This window comes from Sturnus vulgaris, chromosome W (genome assembly GCF_052056855.1).
Source record: "Sturnus vulgaris isolate bStuVul1 chromosome W, bStuVul1.hap1, whole genome shotgun sequence".
NCBI classification, from domain to species: Eukaryota; Metazoa; Chordata; class Aves; order Passeriformes; family Sturnidae; genus Sturnus; species Sturnus vulgaris.
Genome location: NC_142282.1, coordinates 63,618,961 through 63,643,652, shown reverse-complemented (window position 1 = coordinate 63,643,652; position 24,692 = coordinate 63,618,961). Strand labels below are relative to the sequence as shown.

General features: G+C 47.3%; 1 protein-coding gene and 1 long non-coding RNA gene across 2 annotated transcripts in view; one reads left to right on the top strand and one right to left on the bottom strand.

Annotated features, from left to right (window-relative positions):
* The first annotated feature begins 960 nt into the window (after window positions 1-960).
* Window positions 961-7,996, top strand: LOC148220291 (uncharacterized). Its single transcript, XR_015799008.1, has 2 exons — window positions 961-4,517; window positions 4,758-7,996. It is a non-coding gene; the product is annotated as an uncharacterized LOC148220291 (long non-coding RNA).
* A 6,181-nt stretch (window positions 7,997-14,177) lies between these two features.
* LOC148220290 (uncharacterized) overlaps window positions 14,178-24,692 on the bottom strand; it is a 66,376-nt gene continuing 55,861 nt past the window's right edge. The window contains 5 exon segments of the mRNA XM_088155530.1: window positions 14,178-15,051; window positions 15,454-15,638; window positions 20,811-20,887; window positions 20,971-21,054; window positions 21,285-21,408. Of these exon segments, the coding sequence (XP_088011656.1) occupies window positions 14,178-15,051; window positions 15,454-15,638; window positions 20,811-20,887; window positions 20,971-21,054; window positions 21,285-21,408 (1,344 nt within the window).

Below are 24,692 nucleotides of genomic sequence, written 5' to 3'. Positions count from 1 at the left end.
CAGCTCTGGGCGTGGCCTCCGGTGCGGTCGCAGCTGCACCAGGAGCGGGAGGGTGGGCCGGGGCTAGTGGCTTTGCGGGCAGCGCTGATATGAGCGGGAGAGCGATCCCGTCAGCAGGAGATGATCTCGGGGTGGAGGGAGGCAGGAAGAGCGGCGTGGAGGCGGCAGGAGTGTGCTGCGGAGAGGGCATGGGGTCCGGTGGGCTAGTCAGTGGCTGGACCGCGGTGTGCAGCTGCTGGGAGCTCGTAAGCTGGGCTGGGGTGGCTGCTGTTTCAAGGGGCAGGAATGGCACTGCCAGAGCGGCGGTGCCGGGAGACTGAGCTGGAGTGGCGGAAGCTGTAGCCACCCCTGCAGATGCCACAGCGCCGGCACGGGGTGGCTTGGGGGGCGGGGGCCCCCCGTTTCCCAACGCACGCGGCGCTGTGCCGGGATCAGGGAAGTGCGCTGGAACGCCGGCAGGGACGGGATTAGCCATGGGCATTTGCGCTGCCGCGATGCCGGGGGGCAACTCGGGGCGTGCTGCCGGCGCTTGAACGCCAGCGCAGGGGGGCAGAGTGCCCGGTATAATAGCGGCCACGGCCGTAAGAGATGTGGCTGGAGGAGCGGTGGCAGCCGCAGGTAGCAGGCGGGGAACAGCCGGTGCCGTGAGGGTATGGGGGGGGGAGGCGGGGCCGCAGTGACGCCAGCGGCGGGGGGTGGGGCCGCGGTAACACCAGCGGCAGGGAGTGGGGCCGCGATGACGCCAGCGGTGGGGGGGTGAGGCCACGGTAGCCGGGACAGCAGTGATCAAATGGATAACAGGGGCAGGGATGGCGGGAGCAGCGGGAGGGGTTGTGGGGTCCGGTGGGGGTGCAGGGGCCGGGGTAACGGGTGCCGGGACCGCGAGGGTGGGGGGCGTGGCGGCAGGGGTCAGCGGGACCGTGGGTACCGGAGCCGCGGGGGGCGTGTCCCGGTGCAGACTCGCGGCGGCAATGGTCGGACTCGCAGCAGGAGCGGGGCTTGGCGGGGCGGCTGCTGCGGGCAGGGGTTTTCTGGCAAACAGCTCCACGAGCGCCCTGCAAGCTGGGACCATATCCCGGTGGGAGACATTATTAAAGAGCTTGATCCCGACTATGTCCCAGAAGTCTCTGGTATAGACGGCTGAACGGTCAGTATTTGGGAAATTAATCAAAGTCCATTCTAAGAGGTTTTTCAGCTCCTGTTTCGGTAATTTACTTGGACCGGAGCTTAGTAAATACTTTAATTGCTTATAGAGATATCTGTCAAGGGTAGAGTGAGTCTGTCCCATCATTAGATCAGTGTGTTACTAACCTAGGTGTCGCAGAAGCAGGGTCCTCAATCAGAGCTCCGTCGTTGGGGCTAGCCAGGCACTCCAGGTGGCACTCAGGACACTGTGTTCGGATCCCTCCTCAGAGCTCCGGTTTTAGGCGTCACTCGGCAACGACATCAGTGCTCGGGACCTCGCAGGCGGGTCTCCACTCAGAGCTCCAGTGCGGGCGGTGCTTAGCAGCGCTCACCTGTGCTTGGAGCACACGGCGGGGTCCCTCAGAGCTCCAGTCGGCACCGCTTAGCAGCGTCTCCGTGCTCAAGGGATGCCACGGCCAACTTCCTCAAAGAGCTCAAGGCAGCTGCTGCACAGCAGTGGCCGCCCGTGCTCGAGGACTGCCAAGCAGACTCCTCCCAGAGCTCCAGGTAGTCTCTAGGTAGTAACGGCTCCCTGTGCTCAAGGTGTGCCTCGGCAAAATTATAGAACTCCGGCTTTCACACTGTGCAGCAACGGTGTGCCGTGCTCACGACACTTTTCAGGTGACTACAGCTGGTCTTTTAGTTACCATCCATGGAGAAGTGTCCCACAGATGGAGAAGCTGAACTGGCCCTTGAAGCACGTTTGGGCGCCAGACTGTAGGAGTGTCAGTGGTCTGGATGGTCGGGACTGATGGAGAGATCTCTAAAGCCAGGTGTTGGAACTTGTGGTTTATTGCAAAGGATGTGGGTAGAAGGCCCTGCTTGGAGCTGCCAGTCGCAGCTCGGAGCAGGCCTGTAAGAGCAGGAGGGCAAGAGTAAGAAGAGTAAAGAGAGAGCAAGGGGTAAGGGGTAAGAGAAGTAAGAGAGCGAGGTTCCCGTTACAATACAATAAATCTTCTTCTGTGTTGAATATTCTAATTTTCACTAACCAATCTAATACAAGATACAAATCCTATAGCATTTACGTACAACCTATAAGAATCATTACATTACCATACTGTGTTACACTTTAAACCCTAAAAACTACTCTTTGGATCCCCTCTGCCATGCTAGTAGTGTCTTCTCTGACCCTTGGACCTGTCTGCAAGCAGAGGGGATTGTTCAATCAAGACAGGATTACTTTCAGCTGGCCATACTATTGTTTTCTAGTTGTTCAGTAACTAAGGTTTGGTATCTCAAAGATGGCTTTCATTTCAATCTCACTTATAGTTTCCATTTTCACAAAATCTTTTGCCAGGCAATCATATTTATAAGGTTTTCCATTCTCATCTTCCCAACAGTCATCTAGTCCAACTGCCTGACCACTTCAGGGCTGACTCAAAGTTAAAGCATTTTGATACCCAAATGCCTCTTAAACACTGACAGACATGGAACATCAACCACCTGTCTAGGAAGTCTGTTCCAATGTCTGTCCACCTTGTCTGCAAATAAATGCTTCCGAATGTCAAGTCTAAACCTCCCTTGATGCAGTTTTGAAGCATTCCCACAGATCCTCCTGTATACAGGGAGAAGAGCTCAGCACCTCCCTCTCCACTTCCCCTCCTCAGGAAGCTTCAGAGAGCCATGAGGTCACCCCTCAGCCTCCTTTTCTCCAAAGTAGACAAACCCAGAGCTCTCAGCTGATCCTTGTAGGACATTCCTTCCAGCCCTTTCACCAGCTTTGTTGCCTTCTCCTGGATGTATTAACATACTTTAACATTCTTTTTCAATTGTCTTGGGTTGATGGTCATAATGTTTTGTCAATACAGGATCAGGTTGACTGGCAGGATACGTGGGCTGGAAGCTGTGTTCTTACTTTGGTGCCAGGCATTCTAGGTAGCAAGTACTTCCATCACCACTGTGTTTGACCAACCATCTCATCTGAGCCACATCTGGAAGGGTTGCAGATATGATGCTCTCAGCAATGCTCTCTCCAGGAGAGAAAAACCTCTTCATCTCTGCCCACCACACCCAATTCAGCCTCATGATAGGGGTCAGTAATGAATCTTTGGCTTCATCTCTATTCTTCCCAATCCCAACATCTTGGTCCCAGCTGCCCATGCTTCCTTACTGCTCCCTGGTCCCTAAACCTTATCAGCCCCATTCACACCTCCATCTCCACCTCCCAAATGCCCAAGTTTAATATCATGGCCACCATCATTCCCAAATGCCCCAACCTCAGCACCTTACAGCTGCCCCCTCCACATGACCTTTTTCCATTATTAATTAGTCTAATAATGCATCTAACCTGGAGGGCCATGCTGTGACCTTCCCTAGTTGACACCAGCCAGCAAGGACCTGCTCACACAATGGTCAAACATGGCTTTGCTCAGGATTGGAGGAAAATGTTGGGTTGATTCAATGTGCAGAAGCTGAGGCCTTTGGGGATTACACTGCCCCTATTCCTATGGTAATTGAAACACCTTCCCTTGCAGCCAGCCTCCAGCACAGGCTTTGTCTGAACCAGCCTAACGCTGGGGAAAGATGGGAGAAGCTAAGTTTAGAGCTATTTAGGACTTTTCCTGTGGACGCTGAAAGCCCCACAGAGAAAGAGCCTGCCTCTCTCCCATGGAGGGAATGCCCTTATGCACTCCCTCCTCATAATGGTTATAATGTTTCCCCTAGCATGCCTGTTTCATGTAAAATGTTTGTAGCCTATTGGTCCTTCCCCCTTCCCCCCTGCCCCTGTGTCCTCAGATAATTCGTTAGCTGTTCTACCCTGACCCCTGGCTCTCCTATATCAACCCCCCTCCCTCTGCTCCTTCAAGCCATTTCGTCCCTGAACCCTTCGAGAAGGAATAAACTCCGCCTTAGATCACCACACGTGGCTCCCATCCCTCTCTCCACCGTCGGGCAGAAGTGGAGCTCACACAAGAGAGCTAAAATCACTCTCCTCCCAAGAGCGGGAACTTGCCTGTTACCACCAGGACATCTTTCTAAGGACGCTTCTCTGAAAGGTCGCGGCACCAGCGTGCGCCTCATGCCCACCAACACTTTCCCGCCAGTGCCGTGCCACTCCGCCTCTCCACTGCCGTGATAACTGGTGCCCGAAGACAGGGACGTCTGCAAAAGAGTTCCTGTAGAAGCGTCTCCTGCAGCATCAGCTGCAGGACACAAGCCGCTTTTCCGGATGGCCAGCTCCCCGAGGATAGCTCTCTGCATTCTAGTGGAAGCCGTCTGAAGGGCGACTGGGACCTTCTACGGAACATCTCTGGAAACCAGTCGACGGCCCAACGACCTCCCCAGCAGCTTTTCTGTTGACCCAGTGGGCTTTGGTTAGCCCGAAGAAAAGAGTGAGTTAAGAAATACCGGGGTCTTCTTCCTTTAGTTTTCTCTTTTACTGCTGGGTGGGAGATTGGAGTTTTGAGGATGGGCAATTCAATCAGTCGTGCTAAGCTCAGCCCTCCTCAAAAGGACGTTTATTACCAAGTTGTGAACACCCTTTTCCTTAAGTTATCAAAAGGGGAACTTAAAAGATTTTTTCTTTGGGTTTTCAAATGTTTTCCTAATCTGGTCGTTTGGGTTCTTTTTAGGCTTTCAGTTGCGAAGTTCCTTCGTCTCGTAAATCAGGTGCTTCGGATCCCTCGTTAAAAACCCCTTCTCCTCTTTCCTCCCCCCGCACTGCTGAACCCCCTTCCCTCTCTGAGGGGCGATTAGCAGGTTGTTGTTGCAATGATGCACAGGGCTGCTTCCGACTCCCTGACACCTCTTGATCCTCTCTCTCCCCCTGCCAGGGCGGCACTGGCCATGCCTCTCTGGATTTCTCCCCCAACCTCCTACCCGTGCCCCTGTACCCTGTTTCGTCCCTTGTTTCACAAAATGGTGCCGGCAATGCAGCCAGCCCCGCCATTTTGCCTCCCTCATACCCCAGTTTTCCCTCCCTGCCACCTCAGAATGGCTGCTTTCCCATGCCCTCCATCGCACCCGGCTCCTCCCCCTCCCCTGCGTCGATGGGTGTAACTGCATTTGGGACTCTCCCCCTCCATCGGGAATCCTGTCCCTACCGTGGACCCCAGCCACTTCCCCTCCGGTTCCCATAACACCGAGACCGGAAGTGGCCCTGCCGGGGACCGGAAGGAGGCCATCTTGGCTTCCGCTGACACTGACCATCTAGCATCTCCGGCTGGCCCAAAAAAGCCTCGCCATGCAATCAGGCATTCTGCATCCTCTTCAGAGGATGAGAGCAGCGACTCCTCAGATTCGGATTCCCACTTCCAGTCTGAGGATCGCTAGGCAAAAATCCATAGGGAGGCCACCCAGGATAGAAACTGGGATTTGGCAAATAAAATCACAGTCTTCCCAATTATCTACAAGCGGAGGAGGAGGGCAACATCACCTCCACTATGGGAGCCCCTCCCCTATGGGGAGCTTAAAGAACTGTGTAAGGCTGCCAAGGAGCATGGCCGGGGCTCACATTACTTTAAAAATCTTTTAGAAGCCACTTTCTCTGCCCATATTTTGGCTCCCCATGACATCAAAAATATTATGAACTGCCTCCTTTCCCCAGCTGAATTTATGCTGTGGAAAAGACAATGGAAGAGGCATTTAAAAACCTTATCAGACACCTATTCAAAGGATGTAAACAAACCAAATTTGTCAATAAGCCAAATGGCAAGAGAAGAAGAGAAGGAAACTTTCTAAAACCCAGACCAAGCCCAGGTTTTATCAGAAGCTGCACTGCAAAACATAGCCACTGCAGCAAAAACATCACTCCTCATTACTCCTGATGACTCCCTCCCAGTTCAAAGCTTTACTAGTATTTAACAAAGAGTAGATGAATCTTTTATAAAGTTTGTGAACCGTTTGAAACTTGCACTTGAAAAGCAAATTGAAAATACAGAAGGATGAAAAGAGTTACTAAATAAAATTGCTATGGCAAATGCCAACCCAAAGTGCAAAACGATCTTAAGAGCCCTACCCTTTGATACTAATTCTACCATTGAACAAATGGTTAAAGTTTACACAAAGCATACTTCCACTGAAGAATATGTATTGCAGGCTGTGGCAAAGGGCATTGCAGAGGGAATGTCAGGAGCATTTGCAGTAATGACGGCAAGAGAAAACCAAAGGTGCTTTAATTGTGGGGAACTTGGGCATTTCCTAAAAATCTGTCCTGAAAGGGCAACTATACAAGATCGCCGCAGAGGTCCCGAGTGGCCCCAACAGCAGTTGTCTTACCAGCAGCGCTCGGGAAACCTCCAGTGGAGCGCAGGACGGCCCTGCGCAAGGACAGCAAATCAGAAGCCGTTTCGCCCCACTCTGCCCACCATCTCAGAACAGGAGAACCAGATTCTAACACACACCCAGACGACCGTCCATACGGAGAGATCCAGGTGAGAACCCAGCAACAGCTGGTAAGCACACTGACAATGGATTTTGTAAATGAATGTGTCCTCAAAATCCCAACAGGAAAATATGGGCCACCAGATGGTCCTCGAGACATTTTAATTATTTGGAACACTATTCATAGACCAGACAACCTTCACATTCTCCCTGAGGTACAGGCTGTAGGTCCTGAGGATGAAATCTTAATTTCCATCTGCTGTACAAACCCACCATTTGAACTGTACCAAGGAACACCAATTGCCCAAGTTTTCCTCTTACCTAAGGACTACTCAGAACAAGTTCCTCTTAATCCTACCATTATGTGGGTGCAAATCATGGGCTCTAACAAACCTATTATTGAGTGTAACATCTTCTGTAAAGGGGAAAAGATCCTCTGCCCAGGAATGATGGACACCGGAGCGGATGTTACCATCATCGCCCGCTCCGAGTGGCCATCAAATTGGGAACTACAACCTGTGGCAGGGATGATTTCGGGGATTGGAGGAGTTACAGTCTCAATGAGGAGTAAACACAATATAATAGTGGAGGGTCCTGAGGGAAAAATGGCAACCATCCGGCCATATATAGTAAGGGCACCTATCACTCTCTGGGGCAGAGATCTCTTATCCCAATGGGGGGCTTCCATTCCTATCTTTAATAGGAATTTTTAGCTGGGGCCATTGTTCAGCATGCAACACCCACTACCCCTCAGCTCACCTGGAAACAAGACCATCCAGTGTGGGTGGACCAATGGCCCCTCTCTAATGAAAAACTGCGCGCTTTGGCAGCCCTCGTGGAGGAGCAGCTTTCCAAGGGCCACATAGTTAAGACCACTAGCCCTTGGAACTCCCCTGTCTTTGTTCTGAAAAAACCTGGCAAGGACAGATGGAGGCTTCTCCATGACCTCAGAAAGATCAATGAGGCCATCAAAGATATGGGTTCCCTCCAACCTGGTTTTCCCTCTCCCTCGATGTTGCCCTGAGACTAGAAACTTGCCATCATAGACATTAAAGACTGCTTCTTCAATATCCCCCTCCATCCCCAGGACGCCCCGAAGTTTGCATTTTCTGTGCCTTCCCCCAACAGGCAAGCCCCTTTGAAACGGTACCACTGGCTTGTCCTGCCTCGGGGCATGAAAAACTCACCCACGATATGCCAGTGGTACGTTGCCAACATCCTGTCACCCATCCGAAGCCTGTTCCCAGAAGCTATCATATTACATTATATGGACGATATTCTAATCAGTGCACCGGACTTGACATACTTGAATACAACTCTAAATAAAACTGTCCAAGCAAATGAGACTGCAGGTTTTGAAATCTCCAAGGACAAAATCTAATCATAACAGTGCAATATAAAACCATGAACAGTGCAACTTACGAAACAAACACTGCAATACAACATCTCCCCCATTTTTGTTAAATAAAGTTAAAAGAAAGGCATTGGAGTTATTCTGACTCAGAATATGGATTTGCCCAGCACTTATGATTTGTGGGCAAGTTAGACTGCTTTTGGTTTGTCAACTCCATGTGGTTGACTTCTGAGGTAGCAAAAATTAAACCACTGATTGCTTTGAAAATTAAGCAATGTAGAATTCCAAATGCTAACACTATAAGGAAAAGAACAACAAAAAAACTACAGAATTGTTTTAACTATTGGAGTCCACCACTTCGTGAGTCCCCAGCCTTTGAAGAGTTCACTGAACCAATCCTCAGATTCTTGCTTCACTTGTCTGATCAAGCTTTTCATGTCTCGGAGGGCTGTGTGGATGTTGGGAGCTTTTGAGGTCAGGTTCATGCAACAAATTGCTTCAAATTCCTGGCACTGGAGTGTCTGTGCCAGGGTGACCCAGATGTTTTGGCGTGGATGAGGGACGATCCACACGGCTGTCAGACTGCACAGTGAGAACAGGATGACAACTTGGATGGGGCTTATTGTGAGGTTGGGTGGAGGTAGGTTTTTTCTAAAAAGCAAAACCAAACATTTTAAAGCATAGTAAAAGACAGTGTCTGCTGGAATGGAACCAGATCTCAGGAAGGTTTCCTCTCCTCCTTCTGGCGGTGTCTTCTTTTTGAAGCAACTGCTTCTTGTTTCTTATCCCCTTCTGCTGGAGCTGGATTTTTGAGGACAAAAGGTTTTACTCACTTTTGGGGTATCCAACGTGGCCCTGAGGGGGTGGACACGCATGCATAGCCATGCCCTCAGGTAACAAGTTCATAAGGGCCCTTGGTCTCCCAAGTTTCTGGGTCCCTAATTAGGACAGGTGGACGCTGGGACAACTTAAACTGATCACTGCTGTTAAAGTGATGTATCACCAGACGACTCATATTTTCAAATGAACAATTTAGAAAATTGATGGTAAACATGGCTTTGCAGAGCTTTTGTTGTGGCGACATCCACACTGTTGAACTGCTCTGTCTAGCCAGGACTTGCTTGAGCGTGTGATGGGCATGCTCAACCACACCTTGGCCTGTGGGGGAGTGGGGGATGCCAGTTTTATGTTCCACTCCCCGCTGCTGGCAAACTCTAGGAATTCCTTGGATGTATACACTGGGCTGTTATTGGTCTTGATTTCCCTAGGGATCCCCAGCACTGAAAAGGCTTGCACTAGGTGTTGTTTGGCATGCACAGCCCTTTCTCCTGCTTGGGCAGAGGCATAAACTGCACCTGAATAAGTGCCAACGCGTGCATGAACATATTTGAGGCGACCAAAACTGGGAATGTGTGTTATGTCAGTCTGCCACACTTCACAGCTCCCAAGGCCTCGGGGGTTAACCCCAACACCCAGTGATGGCATGGCCTGGAACTGGCAACTGGGACAGGTAGCCATCATGACCCGGGCCTGATTCCATGTTAGTTGGAACTGACAGATCAGACCTGGCACATTCTGATGTTATTGCTGGTGACTCAGCTTTGCCTGCTTTATGATTCCCTTCTGCAATTTCGCCTGGCAAATTGGTATGTGACCTCACATGCATCACATAGAACGGAAGCTCTCTATGTAAAAGTAAATAAATTAGTTTCGAGAGCAACCTGAAGAGATGCTTGTTCTTGATGTCTTTGAGAACTGCCTGGTCCGCCCTGGACACTACCCCTGCCATGTAGGCTGAGTCAGTTACCAAATTAATTGGCTCCGAGAACTTCTCAAAGGCTCTCACAACTGCGGCCAGATTGGCGACCTGGGGCGACCCCTCCACAAACTCAACATCAACTTCCCAATGCTGAGACTGGGGATTTCTCCAAGTCATCAACGACTTGTAGGATGCCCCGGATGCGTCAGTGAACACTCTGAGAGCTTTGAGCAGCCTACAGCTCCTTTTCTCATGAGGAATGAGGTGGAATTCCTCATTAAACAGCTTGTGTGACGGGGCATGGACTGATATTTGTCCACTGTAGCTGTCCAGAGATAACTGGAGGTTGACATTGCTCTGGAGCAGGTGCTCAAACATCTCCTTGGTCAGCTTCTAGGGAGAATTCTTTCCCTCCTCAGAAAGTTTGACTGGGAGGTGAATACACACAAAGTCACAACCAGTCAGCTCACACAGTCTTACTTGGGCTTTCCTGATCAGCTGAGCCATCAGCTCTTGTGGCTTGGTGATGGTCTTGGATCTTTGGTGGGAGAGGGAAACCCACTCTATGATTAAGAGTGGATCTTTCTGCCCTTTGACTCATTGGAATATTAAACCATGCAAGTGTGGCAGCTTTCCCAGGACAATGAATTTGAAAGGCAGCTCTGGCTGATAACGGTGAGCCTGCCTCTCGGCCAAAGCCTTCTGTGCCTTTTGGATTGCGGCTTTTGCCTCTTGGGTCAGTTCCCTGGGAGAAACCAGCTCTCTCCCCCCCCCTTCAATAAATTGAGGAGGGGGGCTAGGTCCTCGTTGGTGAGGCCTAACCAGGGCCTGACCCAGTTCAAAGACTCACACAGGGAATGGACATCTACTAGATCTACTAGATCTACATCACTAACTGTGGGGGTGTATGCTGGGATTTGTACCACTTATTAGTGGTTTTTCATCAGTCTTGTCCGTTTTCCCTCAGAGCCAGGATTTTTAGAAAGGCGATTGAGACAATTTTCATGTTCGGGCTTGGATGTTTATCATATCTTATAAAAAATTACATAAAGTATGACAGCACGTCTAGCTCCTTTCTAGAAGTAGGAAAAATGACTCACAGCTGAGTCTGATTCAAGGCCTTTTAAAGATAAACAAACCAATAAAAGTTTAACACCTATATTATTTACCCTTTTGACCCAATAATAGATTCCCACGACCCTTAGAGTGGCATTAGACTGACCAACCAAAGACAACTACTTAAGTTCCATGAAGAAGGAAGAAGAAGATGAAGAAAGAGAAAGACACCACCCAAAATTCTCCATCTTGTCCCATATCCACCACTATACTATAAAACCTCAAATTTAAAACCCATCACCCAGTGAAAATACACATATCTAACCCACTATAAATTTGTGATTTCTAACTCATTATTCATATTTACAAGCCTTTTCCAAGGTTTCAGGTCCAGTGCAGTGTTTTCCAGGGTGTCTGTGCCTGGAAGCACAGAAAGCTCTAAAACTCCATATTCTTGAGATCCAAGAATTCCCCCTTCTCTTTGAACCATGAACACTGTGTTGACCTAAAACCCAAAGGTTCCCAGCCTTTTCATGTGGGATAAAAGACATTCTTCTTCAAGACTGCAGTTCATGTCTGTGTGCTTGTATCTTTGCTTCTGGGGGCATCTGCTTGTGTCTGTGACCGATAGGGTTTCACGTTCCTCGCAGGAATTCACTTTGGATTGGCACCTGTGGAGACACAAAAACCAGACTTTTCCCCAGGTTATCAGTTGAAATGGATCTTTAATTTTTGCCTAAAATTTAATTTTGCCTGGCAAAACCCGTGGCCTGGAAAGCCAACCGAACAAGCACTTGGACGGTCTAACAATGTAAGGCAAGTTCTGCTGCCATTACTTTTGAGGAAGTGTCTTGTTGAGGAGTTAAATGAAGAGTTGAGAGGATCTTCTCTTTTATCTGCAGCTTCTAGAAATTTCTCAAATTGTTCTCCCAAGGTGCTTGCTTGAACGATTGCCATATGTTGAGGGGTGCCTATCTTGCTGCATGCTTCTGTCATTTGAGGTAAAGTTGGTTGTGGATCGGGCAAAGCATTGATTATGCGTTTACATTCATCGTTGGCATTTCCAAAAGCCAAGCTCCGAAGCAGATATGGATGTGCAGTTTCATCACTGCATTGCCTTTCCAATGCTTGGGTTAAACGATCTATAAAAAAAGTGAAAGATTCTGAGGCACCTTGTCTTACTTCTGTGTAAATTCCTTCTGGAACTCCCGCTGGTTGGATTTCAAGGATGGTTTTCCGAGCTGCTTCCTTGATTTCTTCGAGCACATCTTGAGGCAAGGCTGCTTGATCCTGAGGTCTGTCATCAGAAGGGTCTCCTGCCAGTTGTCCCACTGTGAGGTCCCTGTGTAGGCCTCTAGCATAGGAATCTCTTAATTTTGTGAGAGCTCTCCTCCATCTCATTTCCCACAACATGAACTGTGCCTCTGTTAGAATTGTCATGGCAATGTGTTTACAATCAAATGGAACCAAGTCATAATTAGCGAAGGTGCTTTTTAACATTTACTTGAAATATGGAGAGCTTAAACCACTCTCTCTCAATGCCTGTCTTAAGTCTTTGATCACATCTTGTGTTAGAGATGCCCATTTGGGATTTACACCTCTTCTTCCATAGGTGACTGGCATAGCTTTCAGCTGTGATGATGCCATATCGAGATCTCCTTTCAAAGCTCTTCTCCTGATTTCATCCCAATCTGTAAGCATTTCTCTCGAGGGTTTCTTTTTCTTCTTTTTTGGGATGGCCCTTGTTCCTGAAGGAAATAGAGCTAATTCCCTACTTGCAATCTGTAAATTGACTTTATCTTGTGTATTTGTGTCCTAAAAGGATGCTACTTCTTCCAGCTTCAAAGCTATATTCATGTCTTCACGTCTTCCTCTTTCTGTGAAGTAACTTGTATTTGACATCTGGTGTTGCAAATTATAAGTATTTGGAGGTGTAGTAATAAAAACTGCCAGAGGTGGCACTGCAGCAGGAGGTTTGACATCTTGTTGTCCACAAAATGGCACTGGCAGAAGTATGTATGCATTGTTTAAGGAAGTGAACAGGGCACCGCCATGTTCTTGTATGGAAAACAGAGACAGGGATTGGCCATCTTGTAAGGCACCTGAACCCATGGTGCCGCCATTTTCTGACCCATACCGCTCTCTAGCAGTGTCCCTTAGCTGGAACAAAAGATCTCTGAGAAATTCTTTTGGGATTATATTTTGATATGTCACTGTCCAGCCAAATGGAGGATTAATTGGTGCGGTTGCGATCCCTGTGGGCTGCCACAGACCGGGAAAGGTAGGTACCAAGCTTATTTGTCATGTTGCTGCTGGAGAAATGCTTGTAGAAAAGTTGGTGCAGGATTAATTGCTTGTGCAGCTTTTGGCATTAGAGAACTGCTGTGTATATTTTCTGTGTTTGCAAGCTCCGGCTCGGAACCTGAACTGCCCCTTCTCCCTTGCTCATTTCTGGGGAACTTTGTTCTCCCTCTGGATCTAATTCACCCTGATTTTCCTCTGTCACTGTCTGTGGGCTGCCCGGAGGCAAAGCTGTGCTTGTGATATTTAAAACTTGCATTGGATTCACTCCAAAACCTGTGGGCTGAGCCGCGGGTCTCTTTGCCCCACGCAGAAGCTGCGGCTGTTACAGTCCCGATCCTGCCCCCCCCCCCCAGGGGCGAGTTAACGCCCTCCTGCCTAGGAGGTGCCACCTGGGCCTCCTGTGTTCCGCATGGTTCCGCTCTTGCTTCTGCGGTTCTCGGCTTCCCTCCCTAAGGAATGGGAGACATTGGTGCCGATCCCAGCTCCCTAGTTTGAATCGCAGCAGGTCTATTCTGTGATTGTGGTGGCTTGTATGAAATCTTCCCACCGGCCCCTCTCAAGTCTGGTGCAGACTTTTATTCATATTTACAAGCCTTCCCCAAGGTTTCAGGTCTAGAGCAGTGTTTTCCAGGGGGCCTGTGCCTGGAAGCACAGAAAACTCAAAAACTGAAGATTCCTGAGATCCAACAACTAATGATTTCCAATTTCTGTGGAACAACAGTCTGCGCAGTAATCTCCAAGCCCAGGTACTTCCAAAGTGGCATCCTTTGGACTTTATCTTCCTGCAGTTGGAATCCAGAAGAGGTTAAAACTTTAACCACTAGGTCAAGTGTGTGTTGGAGTATCGAACCATCGGGGTTGCACACAAGCACATCATCCATGTAGTGGAGAATGATGGCCTCCCTTTTTTGGGCGTGCACTGGGGACAGCAATGAAGCCACATACCACTGGCAGATGGAAGGACTGCACTTCATGCCTTGTGGCAATACTTTCCAGTGGTAGCGCTTCATTGGGGCTTCTTGATTGATGGTAGGAAACGAGAAGGCAAACCGTGAGGCATCTTCTGGGTGTAGGGGAATTTTTGAAGAAACAGTCCTTGATGTCCAGGACAGCTAATTGCCAATTTCAGGGAAGCATCGCTGGGGAAGTCATCCCAAGTTGGAGGGTCCCCATGTTCTCAATTACTTTGTTTATTTCTCAGACGTCGTGGAGGAGCCAATACTTATCCTTCCCTGGCTTCTTAATCAGGAAGACCGTGACATTCCAAGGGCTAGTTGTCTCTTCTATGTGGCCTTTGGCTAATTGCTCCTCCACAAGCTCCTCGAGCACCTTAATCTTTTCCTTACTTAATGGCCACTGACCTACCCATCTTGGAGTGTCATCCAGCCATGTTAACTTTTGGGTAGGGCGCTCCACAGTGGCCGCCTCTTAAAATCCTGGGGAGTCTTAGGGATAACTAATTTGACCCCTCCACTGGGACATGGTGTCGCTCGCCCACAGGAGGCACTTGTAGTCAGTGACAAAAGGACGGACACTGGCCAATTTCCCATCCAGCCCTTCGATTTGCACAATGCTTTTTGAAATCTTTGCCAATTTGATACCTCCTATACCTTGGATTTTGCCAGCCACGGGTTGTAGCTCCCAATATGATGGCCACATCCTTTCAGGTATGATCATCACATCTGCCCCCGTGTCAAGCAACCCTTCCATGAGGAGATGGTTTGACCCATGTGTTAGGTTGCATGCCATAGAGGGTTTGTCCTCCCCAACCACTTCTGCCCAGTCGACTTCAGGTGCTTTTTCATCTACTGGGACCTCTGCTGGAATGGGAATGGCCTGGGCAAGGATTTGTCCCTTGGCCAAATAGAAGGATGGCTGAGGGCAGCACGCCAGGAGTATGAAGTGAGTTATGCCTCTTTTGATGGTCATGGGAGCCACCTCAATCTCCAGAGGTGTGTGAGCAGTGTCCCCAATAACAAAATACTCACTGCTGTCTAGTCCCGTGTGGTTTATCATCACGTCCTGTGAGTTGTCCAGCAGGTCCACTGCAATGATTGTCCAACCAGTAGATCTGAAAAGAAAAGCTTTGGTAGTCAGGGGCCTGAAATGCCCGTGAAGTTGCCAAACTTTGTTACTACAGTTTTCATTTTTATTTTCCAGCTGTCCTGTATCCTGCTTCTCTTTCTCCTTCTTTTTTGTTAAGGGAGAGGCTTTCCCCACTGTGGAGCCCACTGTATTTATATCATGGCGCGGGGCAGGTCTGCGCTGTGGTCTTAGATTTTTTGTTTGTTGGTTGTTTCCTCTTTTTGGTGTTTCTTCCTGTGTTGCTGGCTTTCAGGACAGTCTCTGGAAAAGTGTCCTGGCTTCTTGCACTGGAAGCAGATGATATGTTGGAGCTGTTCTGGTGACGTCTGTTGCCTCTTTACTTCTGGTGTTACGGCTGCTGCAGTTTTTGGGTTTTGCCAGTCCAAACCTTTTCTCTGGTGAACTGGAGAGTTCTGCTTTCTTAGCACATGCTTCGATCATCTGTGCTAGTGTAGGCAGAGGATTGATAGGCAATCCTAGGATAACCCTGCGGCAGGCTTCATTGGCATTTTTCTGAGCCATCTCTTTAATAAGTTCTGCCTGTGCCACTGGGTCTTCGACTTGTCTTTCCAGCTGTGCAGGAAGGTGATCCAAAAACTGCAAAAAGGGCTCAGAGGCAAACTCTTTAATATTAATATAACTACCCATAGTCTCTATGGTCAGGCATTGCTTTTGGTGAGACAGTGCCCCACCCCTATACTCTCCAGCCTGGCAGAACTGTCAATCACACACTTGAGGCAGTTCTGTCAGATTTCCTGGAGTTTCTACCTCATCCACCCTGGAACCCTAGGAGTTGGTAGCTATATCTGTGTTTTTCTTTATTAAATCCTTTGCTAAAGTTCCTTGATTTTCTATATTTTGCCAGTAAACTTTTGTGTAATTTTGACCTCTTGGGAATATCTGGTGACTATTTCTCCTGTGTGCCAAGCTAGAGTAAAGAAACCTTGATTTACCCCTGTATATTTAAATGTTCTGGGGCATTACATTTTAAATTGACATAGTCATGCTGTGTGCTCTGGTTTTGGCGAAGAGGTGTTTTGTCTGGAGATAACCGCTAGCTGCATATCAGTTATTGAGAGCGAGACAGGGACTACTGACTGGTGATCAGAATCCAAATTTACTGTGAGCTACATATGCTTATATACCATTTTTAGGAAGGCTAGTAATTTTTTCCTACATTTATTGGGTTAAATATCACACAGACAAACTTTATGTTTCTACTTAATTCAGTTTTCTTTCCTGTTGCCATTCTTGATCCAATCTTCTTGTAATCTTCAAAGCTCTGTTTGCTCTTGCCAAGGCATCTTGGTTATCAAACTGCATATGCTAATTAAATCCACAGTACTCTCTGTCTCAGCTACCACATCTCCCCCATTTCTTTCACCTAAAAATACAGTCTTAAGTGACTTTCCTATTAATTTTTTCACACACTGTAAAATAGAAGGAATAACTATAATAATATATAATATAATGCCTAATACATACAAGCCTATTTTAACTAAATTTCTAATCCATCTACTAAGTCCATAAGTCTGTTAGAGATCAAACAGGTGCTGATGAGGTTCTTCTCACAGGCATCCCCAGAGGGTGAAATCATGAATCTTCAGAGGTCAATGTCAGGGCTGGATGGCAATTAAGTAATTTTTCTTTTCTCTGGGCCTCATTTTTTTGGAGGTGATCAATGTTTGTACAGACGAGCAGGTAACTACTTCAGACCTGTTGGTGATAAAACACATGCATACCTTCTCACTAGGTTAGTAAATCAGTTAGGCCTCATCATTGTACACTCAATTAGGGATCTTTACATAGAAACTTTTAGAAATTGACTCTGCACATGTAAATCTTCAAAGCAGTATCGCTCTGCCAGGGATTAAATTTTATTTAATTTCAAAATTTTTAGTATAAATATTGCATTATTTAAACGTTCATGAGGGGCCATATTCCCCCTTCTTTTGTGTTTTTAACAATATGTCTCTCATTATTGAACATGAAGGCAACATAAAAAGCAAAAAAACATGGCAAAACAATAAACTCACATGAAGCAAAAATAAATTAGATAATACAGGTGATTAGTAATAGGCGAAAGATAGAATGGTGATTTAAAATAATGCTTTATCAATTCTCCAAATACTGTAACATCTTCCAGAGTCTGCAGTAACTGGCAAGCCTCATTTTAGAGTGAGGGCTTGGAGAACCATTGCCAGGCATGATTTTCCAAGTTCCAGCTATTATAGGTCCAAATGCAGCAAGTCAAAATTACTTACGTATAATTCTGATGCAGAAAACACCTAGGTTGTTGGCATACCTCCCGATCAGGTAAGGCTAAGGCTTGGCCAGTGTCCAGGCCTTAACTGGAAGAGTCTCCCTAATATATTATAAAAGTCTCTGAGTAATAGTAGTTAGGAAGTGTGAGATGTTACATAGTGATTCAAGTCATCATGGAAACACACCATAGGATCAGTATAAACAAGAATACTGAACTTAAATTAAAGCATGGACATAAGACAAAGGAAAATATAATGATTTCATTATATTTGTGTCTTGGGTTGAAAGACAGGTGTCTGCCAAGAAAGGCAAGAGCCTCTTTTTTGAAATTGAGAATGTAAATCCCCTCCCTCCAAATTATTATAATTTTGAAATTAAGGGGCTCTCAGGCAAAGATATGGGAATAGGAATAACAGTTCTTTACTAGGAAAATGAAAATAGAAATACAGTATTATAGAGATGTTGGGGGTTGGATTGTTCCCCTTTTCTTTCTGTGGAATTCCTCCCATTGTTATGCTAAGTAATTGAGGCTACACCTTGAAACAACAGATAATGTTCTCTCGTAGGGGGGTGGGTGGAGGGCGAGGTGGGGGGGGGGGGGGGAACCGGAAAAGGAAAGGTGGGATGGGGGGGTCTGGAGCGGGCTGGGACTCTCTCGCTTGGCTCGTGAGTGGGAAGACAGCCTGGGCTCCACTCTGGCATCTCCCCTGCCATCCCAGCGCTGAGATCCACGCTCCCTGCCTTTGGACATCGCTCTGCTGCTCTCCCATCTTGCTCTACTATCTCCGGACACTCTGCTGAGCACCACGACCGACACCATGAGGGGGAGTAACTTTCCCATCCCTCTCACCCCTGGGCTGCTGCCGCCATCACTTCAGCCCTCTTCAACTGCGCGGGACCTGCCCTGCCCCCACAGCACCGGTAACAGCACAGGGAGACGGCCTGCGGCCAAAAGGGACTGGAGCGGAGCTAGACTGTTCTGTTGCCAATTTTTATAGCTGTTGTTGTTTTCTGCTTTGTTAGATACCAGTAAAGAACTGTTATTCTTATCCCCATATCTCCTGCCTGAAGGCGTCTGAATTGGACCTAAAATAATTAAAAGGGAGGGGGGTTGCACTCTGCATCGCAGAAAAAGGGGCTCCTGCCTTTCCTTAGACCATACCTGTCTTTCAAACCAAGACAAGAGAACAAACCCGAAACCACTGACAGAGTCAGAATACAACCTGACACCCTGTCAGTCAGGGTGTTGGTAGCAGTCCGATTAAATGGTGGCTGCAGTCCTCCTGGCGTGAAAGATGTGGTTCAGTTGAAGCAGTGGTCCTGTAGAGGGGTGTAGTTTTCCTTCAAAGGTCCAGCGATGATGTGGAAAGGTCCGGTTTTCCTCAGGGATCAAGTGGAAAAAGGCTGTCTTGGTGTTCCAGATCTCAGTTTTTATCTAGGTAGGAAAGGCTTGGCTCCTCCCCTTGGCTGGAGCATCTCCCAATGGGATGATGTAATTTTATCAGTCATACAGTAGGACGCAATGGCCCATTAACAGACAATATCTTCCTGGAGGAAGGATGGGTTGTGGAAAAGATAAAGATGACTGCTCCACCTAGTTTTAACAGATGGTGATACAATACATACTTTTGGTCACATTGAATCATGGTTTTAAAGAGTTAACATTTTTGCTAAAGGTAGAAGTAGTTTCCATGACCAAGATGTAAGCTAGGTAAGTAAATGGTAGGTTAATAATTACTAGATGCTTAGGCAAGAGCTAATTGGTATAATTATCTGTTATTATGAACTTGCGTATAGAAGAACGTAAAATAAGTAAACGGTTAATCATGAAGCACGGGGCCTTGGATCGTGCCAGAGGGTCACCAAGACCTGATGAAGACTCTCCTGACTTCATCCTTCGAGATCACTGACCCATTTCTAGACCACCGACCCAATGCAAGAGAAGAATTGCGCTCATTTTAATATGGGATAGGGATGGGAGGTGTTTGGGTTATGCATATGTATTGTATGTAAGATCTTGGGGAATAAATAGATGGCAAAGAACCTTGTTTGGGGCGGTCACGCCTTTCGGAGGTGACTCCCGTGCTGCCCGACGGTGAATAAACATACCACTTTCTAACTTTAATTAGTTAGAGGGTCTTTGTCCGTTATTATACCGTTTTTTTTAACGATTCAACATCCTGTATTGCAACCTCAGACAGTACCATAGACAAATAGCAAATAAGTAAAGTAATAATATCTTATGGAAAATGCCTGTTATAAAAAGTCAGTGAATTCATATAATGAGATTAACAACATAATCAGGTTTATTAATATATCAGTAGTAACTGTGATGCCTTGAGGAGCTGGAACAGAGGCTACACACAGTGTTGAGGAGAATAAAATGGGTATTTATTGAGAGGCCTATGAACGGCCTACAAAAGCCACACCCCAGCAGTATGAGTACCACAGTCGTGGCCCCTGCCTGGATGGCTCCAAGATGGAAGCAAAGGAGGGGTTGGTCACTTCTCACACCTTTATAGGTTTCAGTCCATCTGCATGCAGGAGTCAACTGTCCAATTAATAGTCTCAAATAGGGAAGTTTCATCCTCCTTGCTTGCTTGCGTGTCCGGCCTCCTCTTTTCACGTTGTTTATGCTTAGGGCTTGAAGTTTAAAGATACTGTCCTTGAGTCCCTAGCTGGAATCGGACTGTTTTGTCTTCATCACCCAAGCACAATGGAAAAGCACATCCAAGCAGAACAGAACAGAAAACTTAAAACTTAAAGCTATCAACTGTCTTAAGAAATTGAGGTAATACTTTCTTAGACATTTATGCATATATGACATTAAAGCAAAAAAAGTATAAAAGAAAGTGCTAAATAACTAATTATTTTTTCTTATCTCTACAATAAAATAACTGCATCTTGTAGTTTAAATGAACAGATTTTACCAGAAGTTAACTCCATGCAAACTTCACATTATTCATCTATATCAAAATAATTGCATCTTATAATTCAAACATATTTTAACAGAATTTAAAACTAATTTCACTGAATCTTAATGTTACTTAGATATAATAAAAGTACACCTAAGAAAACATAACATTACTGAATTGATCTTAATAGCATCTAACAGAACTTAAAATAATAGAACTTAAATTGAATAACACTTAAATTTAACTTTACTTAGTCTAATAGTTAATCTTAACAGAAATTAACTTAACAGTACTTAATCTTAAAAGAATCTTAATTCATTTTGACTCTCTAATTACAAAATCCCACTCAAGACCAGGCACAGCAGGTCAAGCCTGATATTTCTCTAGAAAGTCAAATAGCGGTCTAGATAGGTCACTGTCCTGTTTCTCCTCTTGGGCAATGACCCAGATGTATCTAGGTGATTTTTGGGGTGATCCAGGATATTTTTGGGGGTACCCAGGTGTATCCAGATAATTTTTGGGGATATCCAGGTTATTTTTGGAGCACCCAAGTGCCCTGACTCACCCTGACAGGCGAGGAGAAGATGACAGCCACTGTTACATCTTCCCAGTTGACACAGATGACCCTTGGTGGCCAGAGGGCTGTCTGGGGGCACCCCAACATTTAGGGGGTACCCCAGAACTCCAGGTGAGGGCTCCAGGGGTGGGAGGGAGCCCCAAGTTACCTCGGGAGACGATGCAGCACAGGTACATGCAGGCACTTTGGTCCATGGGGTAGGTGAAGATGGTGTTCTGCACCAGCTTCAGCTCTGGGGGGTGGGGGGGTGGGGGGGAAAGGGGGCACTCCAAAATCTCAGAGATGCAACGGGGGACATCCCAAAATCTGAATACCCAGGTGTGCAGAAGTTCAGATCTACCCATTAGTCAATGGGGATTTAGGGACACCAGGTCTACCCATTCAACCCAACAGAGCCCACCACCTCCCACTTTAGGTGAGGGAAGGGATGGAAAATCTTGAGGATCCTGAGAAATCCTTCACCTTCCTTCAGCCTTTCGGGGGGCAGAGCTCCAGCCTCGCCCTTGTCGGAGTTCCTGGCGGGCACCAGCAGCCACAGGCGGTGGTGCCAGGCCGAGAAGTTGGAGAAGTCCTGGCTAGCAGGGCCCTGGAGAAGGCCAGCTTGGCCTCAGGGTGCTGCCCAGCCACCAGTGCCTGCTGGTTTTCCCAGGCATGGACTGGGAGGGCACCAGTATAAACCAGTAAGCACTGGGAACTACCCCTGAGCTTCTGAGGCCTATGGTGGCAGCTCCTAGTATAAACCAGTAAGGCCTCATATAGCCAAACCCATTCCCAGTGTAGTCTTGGGGCTCCCAGTGTGGTCTTGGGGTTCACAGGTTTATACTGGGAGGGCACCAGTATAAACCAGTAAGCACTGGGAGCCACTTCTGAGCCCCTGCGGCCTGTGGCAGCAGCTCCCAGTATAAACCAGTAAGGATTGATGTGCCCAAACCCGCTCCCAGTGGGGTCTAGAGGCTCCCATTGTGGTCTAGTGAGATGGGGAACATATATGGCTTTGAAAATTCAGAATTTTAGAAGCCTATAATATGCTTAAGCACGTGGAGGGGAAATAGAACACATAGCAGAAACAGTATGTAAGAAACCACATAGGAACTTAGTTGCTTGGAAAAAAACATTAAGATAAAATATATTACGAAAACTCAGCAAAGCAAGACCTAGCTATTGTACAAACCCGACAAAACAGAAACCTGTGGCTCCAGAAACCAGACAGGACCAGACAGTTGGTTTTGAGTGGGACAAGCTGACCTGAGGGAGAGTCAAACCTCCATTGTGCCTGCCCAGAAGCAGAGATCAAACAGCGATCACTGAGGAAGACATACGGCTTTCATCCCAAAGACCACCGAACACGACCGTCAGGAGGCATGGCAGCTAATTATAATACAAATGGAGAGAAGGCAGAGATGGGCGGGCAGGGAGGTGTGGGCTTGTGGAATCAATGTGTATTTATACCTGTATTTATACCTGTCTTGACCCGGTACGCATAGTTGGAGGAGATATCCCCCCATGTGTCCCAGGTGATAACAAAACATACTCTACAATTTTGGTGTCAAGTCCTGATTCCTGAAATCAGCACAAGGTCCAGCAGCTGTGTTGGTTCTGCAGTGTGACAACGGCCCCTGGTTCCATGGGATCCCAGTGTCACAACTGACTCCTTGCTTCCATGTCACCCCCTCAGTGTCAAAATGGCCCCTTCGCTCCAAAAGAACACAAAAGTTTTGCATAAACATTGATCAAATCCTGATTAACACACCTGGGAACAGCTGTTTGCATTCAAAAGAGAGGTTAAAGGTGAGGATAGCACCAGCAGCTTCCATCTGCAACAGAGATCCAGAGAAAGGACAGGGACAGAGAATTCAGCTGAAAGACTCAGAGAATTCTGCTTACAGAGATCATTTCTGCTCACACTGTCCCTTGTAGAAAGGTGACATCATTCCAGGCAGCCTGTACCGAGCATGTGGTTCCAGGGTGGGGTTTCTTGTTCAGGAAATCTGCTCAGGCTTCTCTATTCTGTCCTCACAAACAGGAAAACTTCTCCTGGGCCTGTGTGCAGGCAGAGCCCTGAGGAGAGCAGGTGGGACATGGTGCAGTGGGCTGGGACACCCAACTGCAGAGCTCAGGGGACAAGGTTCTGATGCAGGGCACAGAGATGTCAGTCCCAGGTGGGCGATGTCAGACATAGTGAGGTTGGGGGTGAAGAGCAGGTTGTCTAAATAGGGTATACCAGCAAGGGGCTCATTCTTCTGCATGCCTGTAAGAGACAGTCAGGAATTCCCCTCATTTTGCCTCACGACCATCGCAAGAAGACCCCCAGGATTCCCATCCTGGTCAGCTTTGGACAGGAGTTTTCTAGCCTGGTCAAGGTGGATGCTTGACAAGCGATTGTTTGCAGGTGTGTTACTGGACTGCCCTGTCATGGTACCAGCTGAAAACTGCGTGTTCTGCACATCTGCACCTGTGTCTCAGAGCACCTCCCAATGGTCCATAAATCTCCCCACCTCTTGGCCAGAAGCCACTCGCTTTGGAAAAGGACTATAAAAAAGCAACCCTCTGGAGAAGCTTTTGAGATCTCCTCATGGATGAAGACCTGTTGGGAAGGATGAATTAGGAAAACCTTATAAATACGAGTGCCTAGCAAAAGACTTTGAGAATATGGAAAATATAAGCAAAATAGAAATGGTAGCAATTTTTGACTGTGTGGCTGAAAGTGACTGAATGCCTGAAGGCCCCTTTGTTTAGATAATGTTAGATGCTGCAAATACCAAGAAGCAAACAGACATCCTCCCTAGGCATGGCAGGAAGGGTCCCAGATAAAATTTAGAGATAAGAAAAGCAGTAAAACATGGTAATATAGTGATTCCTATAGGTTGCATGCAAATGTTAGAGAATTTGTATCTTGTATTAGATTGGTTAGTGGAAATTAGAATATTCAACATAGAAGAAGATTTAATGTATTGTAAACAGGAAAATCTCTCTTATGCTCTTACTCTCTTCGTTCTTACTTTCTTAAGCTCTCTTCTTTTACTTTCACTCTATCCCTCTTTCCGCCCTGCTCTGAGCTGCAGCTGCAGTTCCTAGCAGGGCCTTCTATATACCCACGCCCTACGAAATAAACTGCCTACTTTAAGACCAGAATAAAGAGAGTGCCTGAGTTTGTCAAAACCGTCCCAAGGCAGAGATTCCTACAAAGACCCATCTATTGGCTGAAGACCACGAGGACGTTGATCTCATCTGTTGGTAGCTATTCCCCCATCCCCCTCTTTTTCTCTCTATACTTTGTTTCCTATATCTCTCCCTCCATCGCAACTGAGTTGTTAGCATTCAATAAAAATGCATTACTGTGAGTAAACTGATGTTTGTCCTCCCCTGTTTGCCTGTTTACACCTCTGAGGTCAAACGAACCATCATGACCCCCACCTATGTTGGTGGATTGTGACACCAGGACTGACAAGTCTGGCTGGCCTTGGCTTCCTGAGGGCTGGCTCTCATCTGCCTTTGAAACACTGGGGCTCTGTGCTTTCCTTCCTAATGAAAATAACTCTTCTTCCAATCCAGGCACTCACAACCAAAACTGAGATTCCACCTCCAAAAATCCCTATGTCCAAGGATAGCTCCCAGATGAAAGGTACCAGGAAAGGTCAGGCTGGCTTGGCCCATGGGTGGCCACCCCTCATCTTCTTCCAAAACATTTTGGCTTCATGCTTTTCTTTCCAATAGGAAAAAAACATCCATCTTGACCAGGCACCCATGGCCAAAATTGGGATTCCACCTCCAAAACTCCGTACATCCAAGGATTGCTCTCAAGTGAAAGCTGCCAGGACAGACAAGTCTGGCTGCCCTTGGCAACTTGGGGGCTGCCTCTCACCTGCTTTT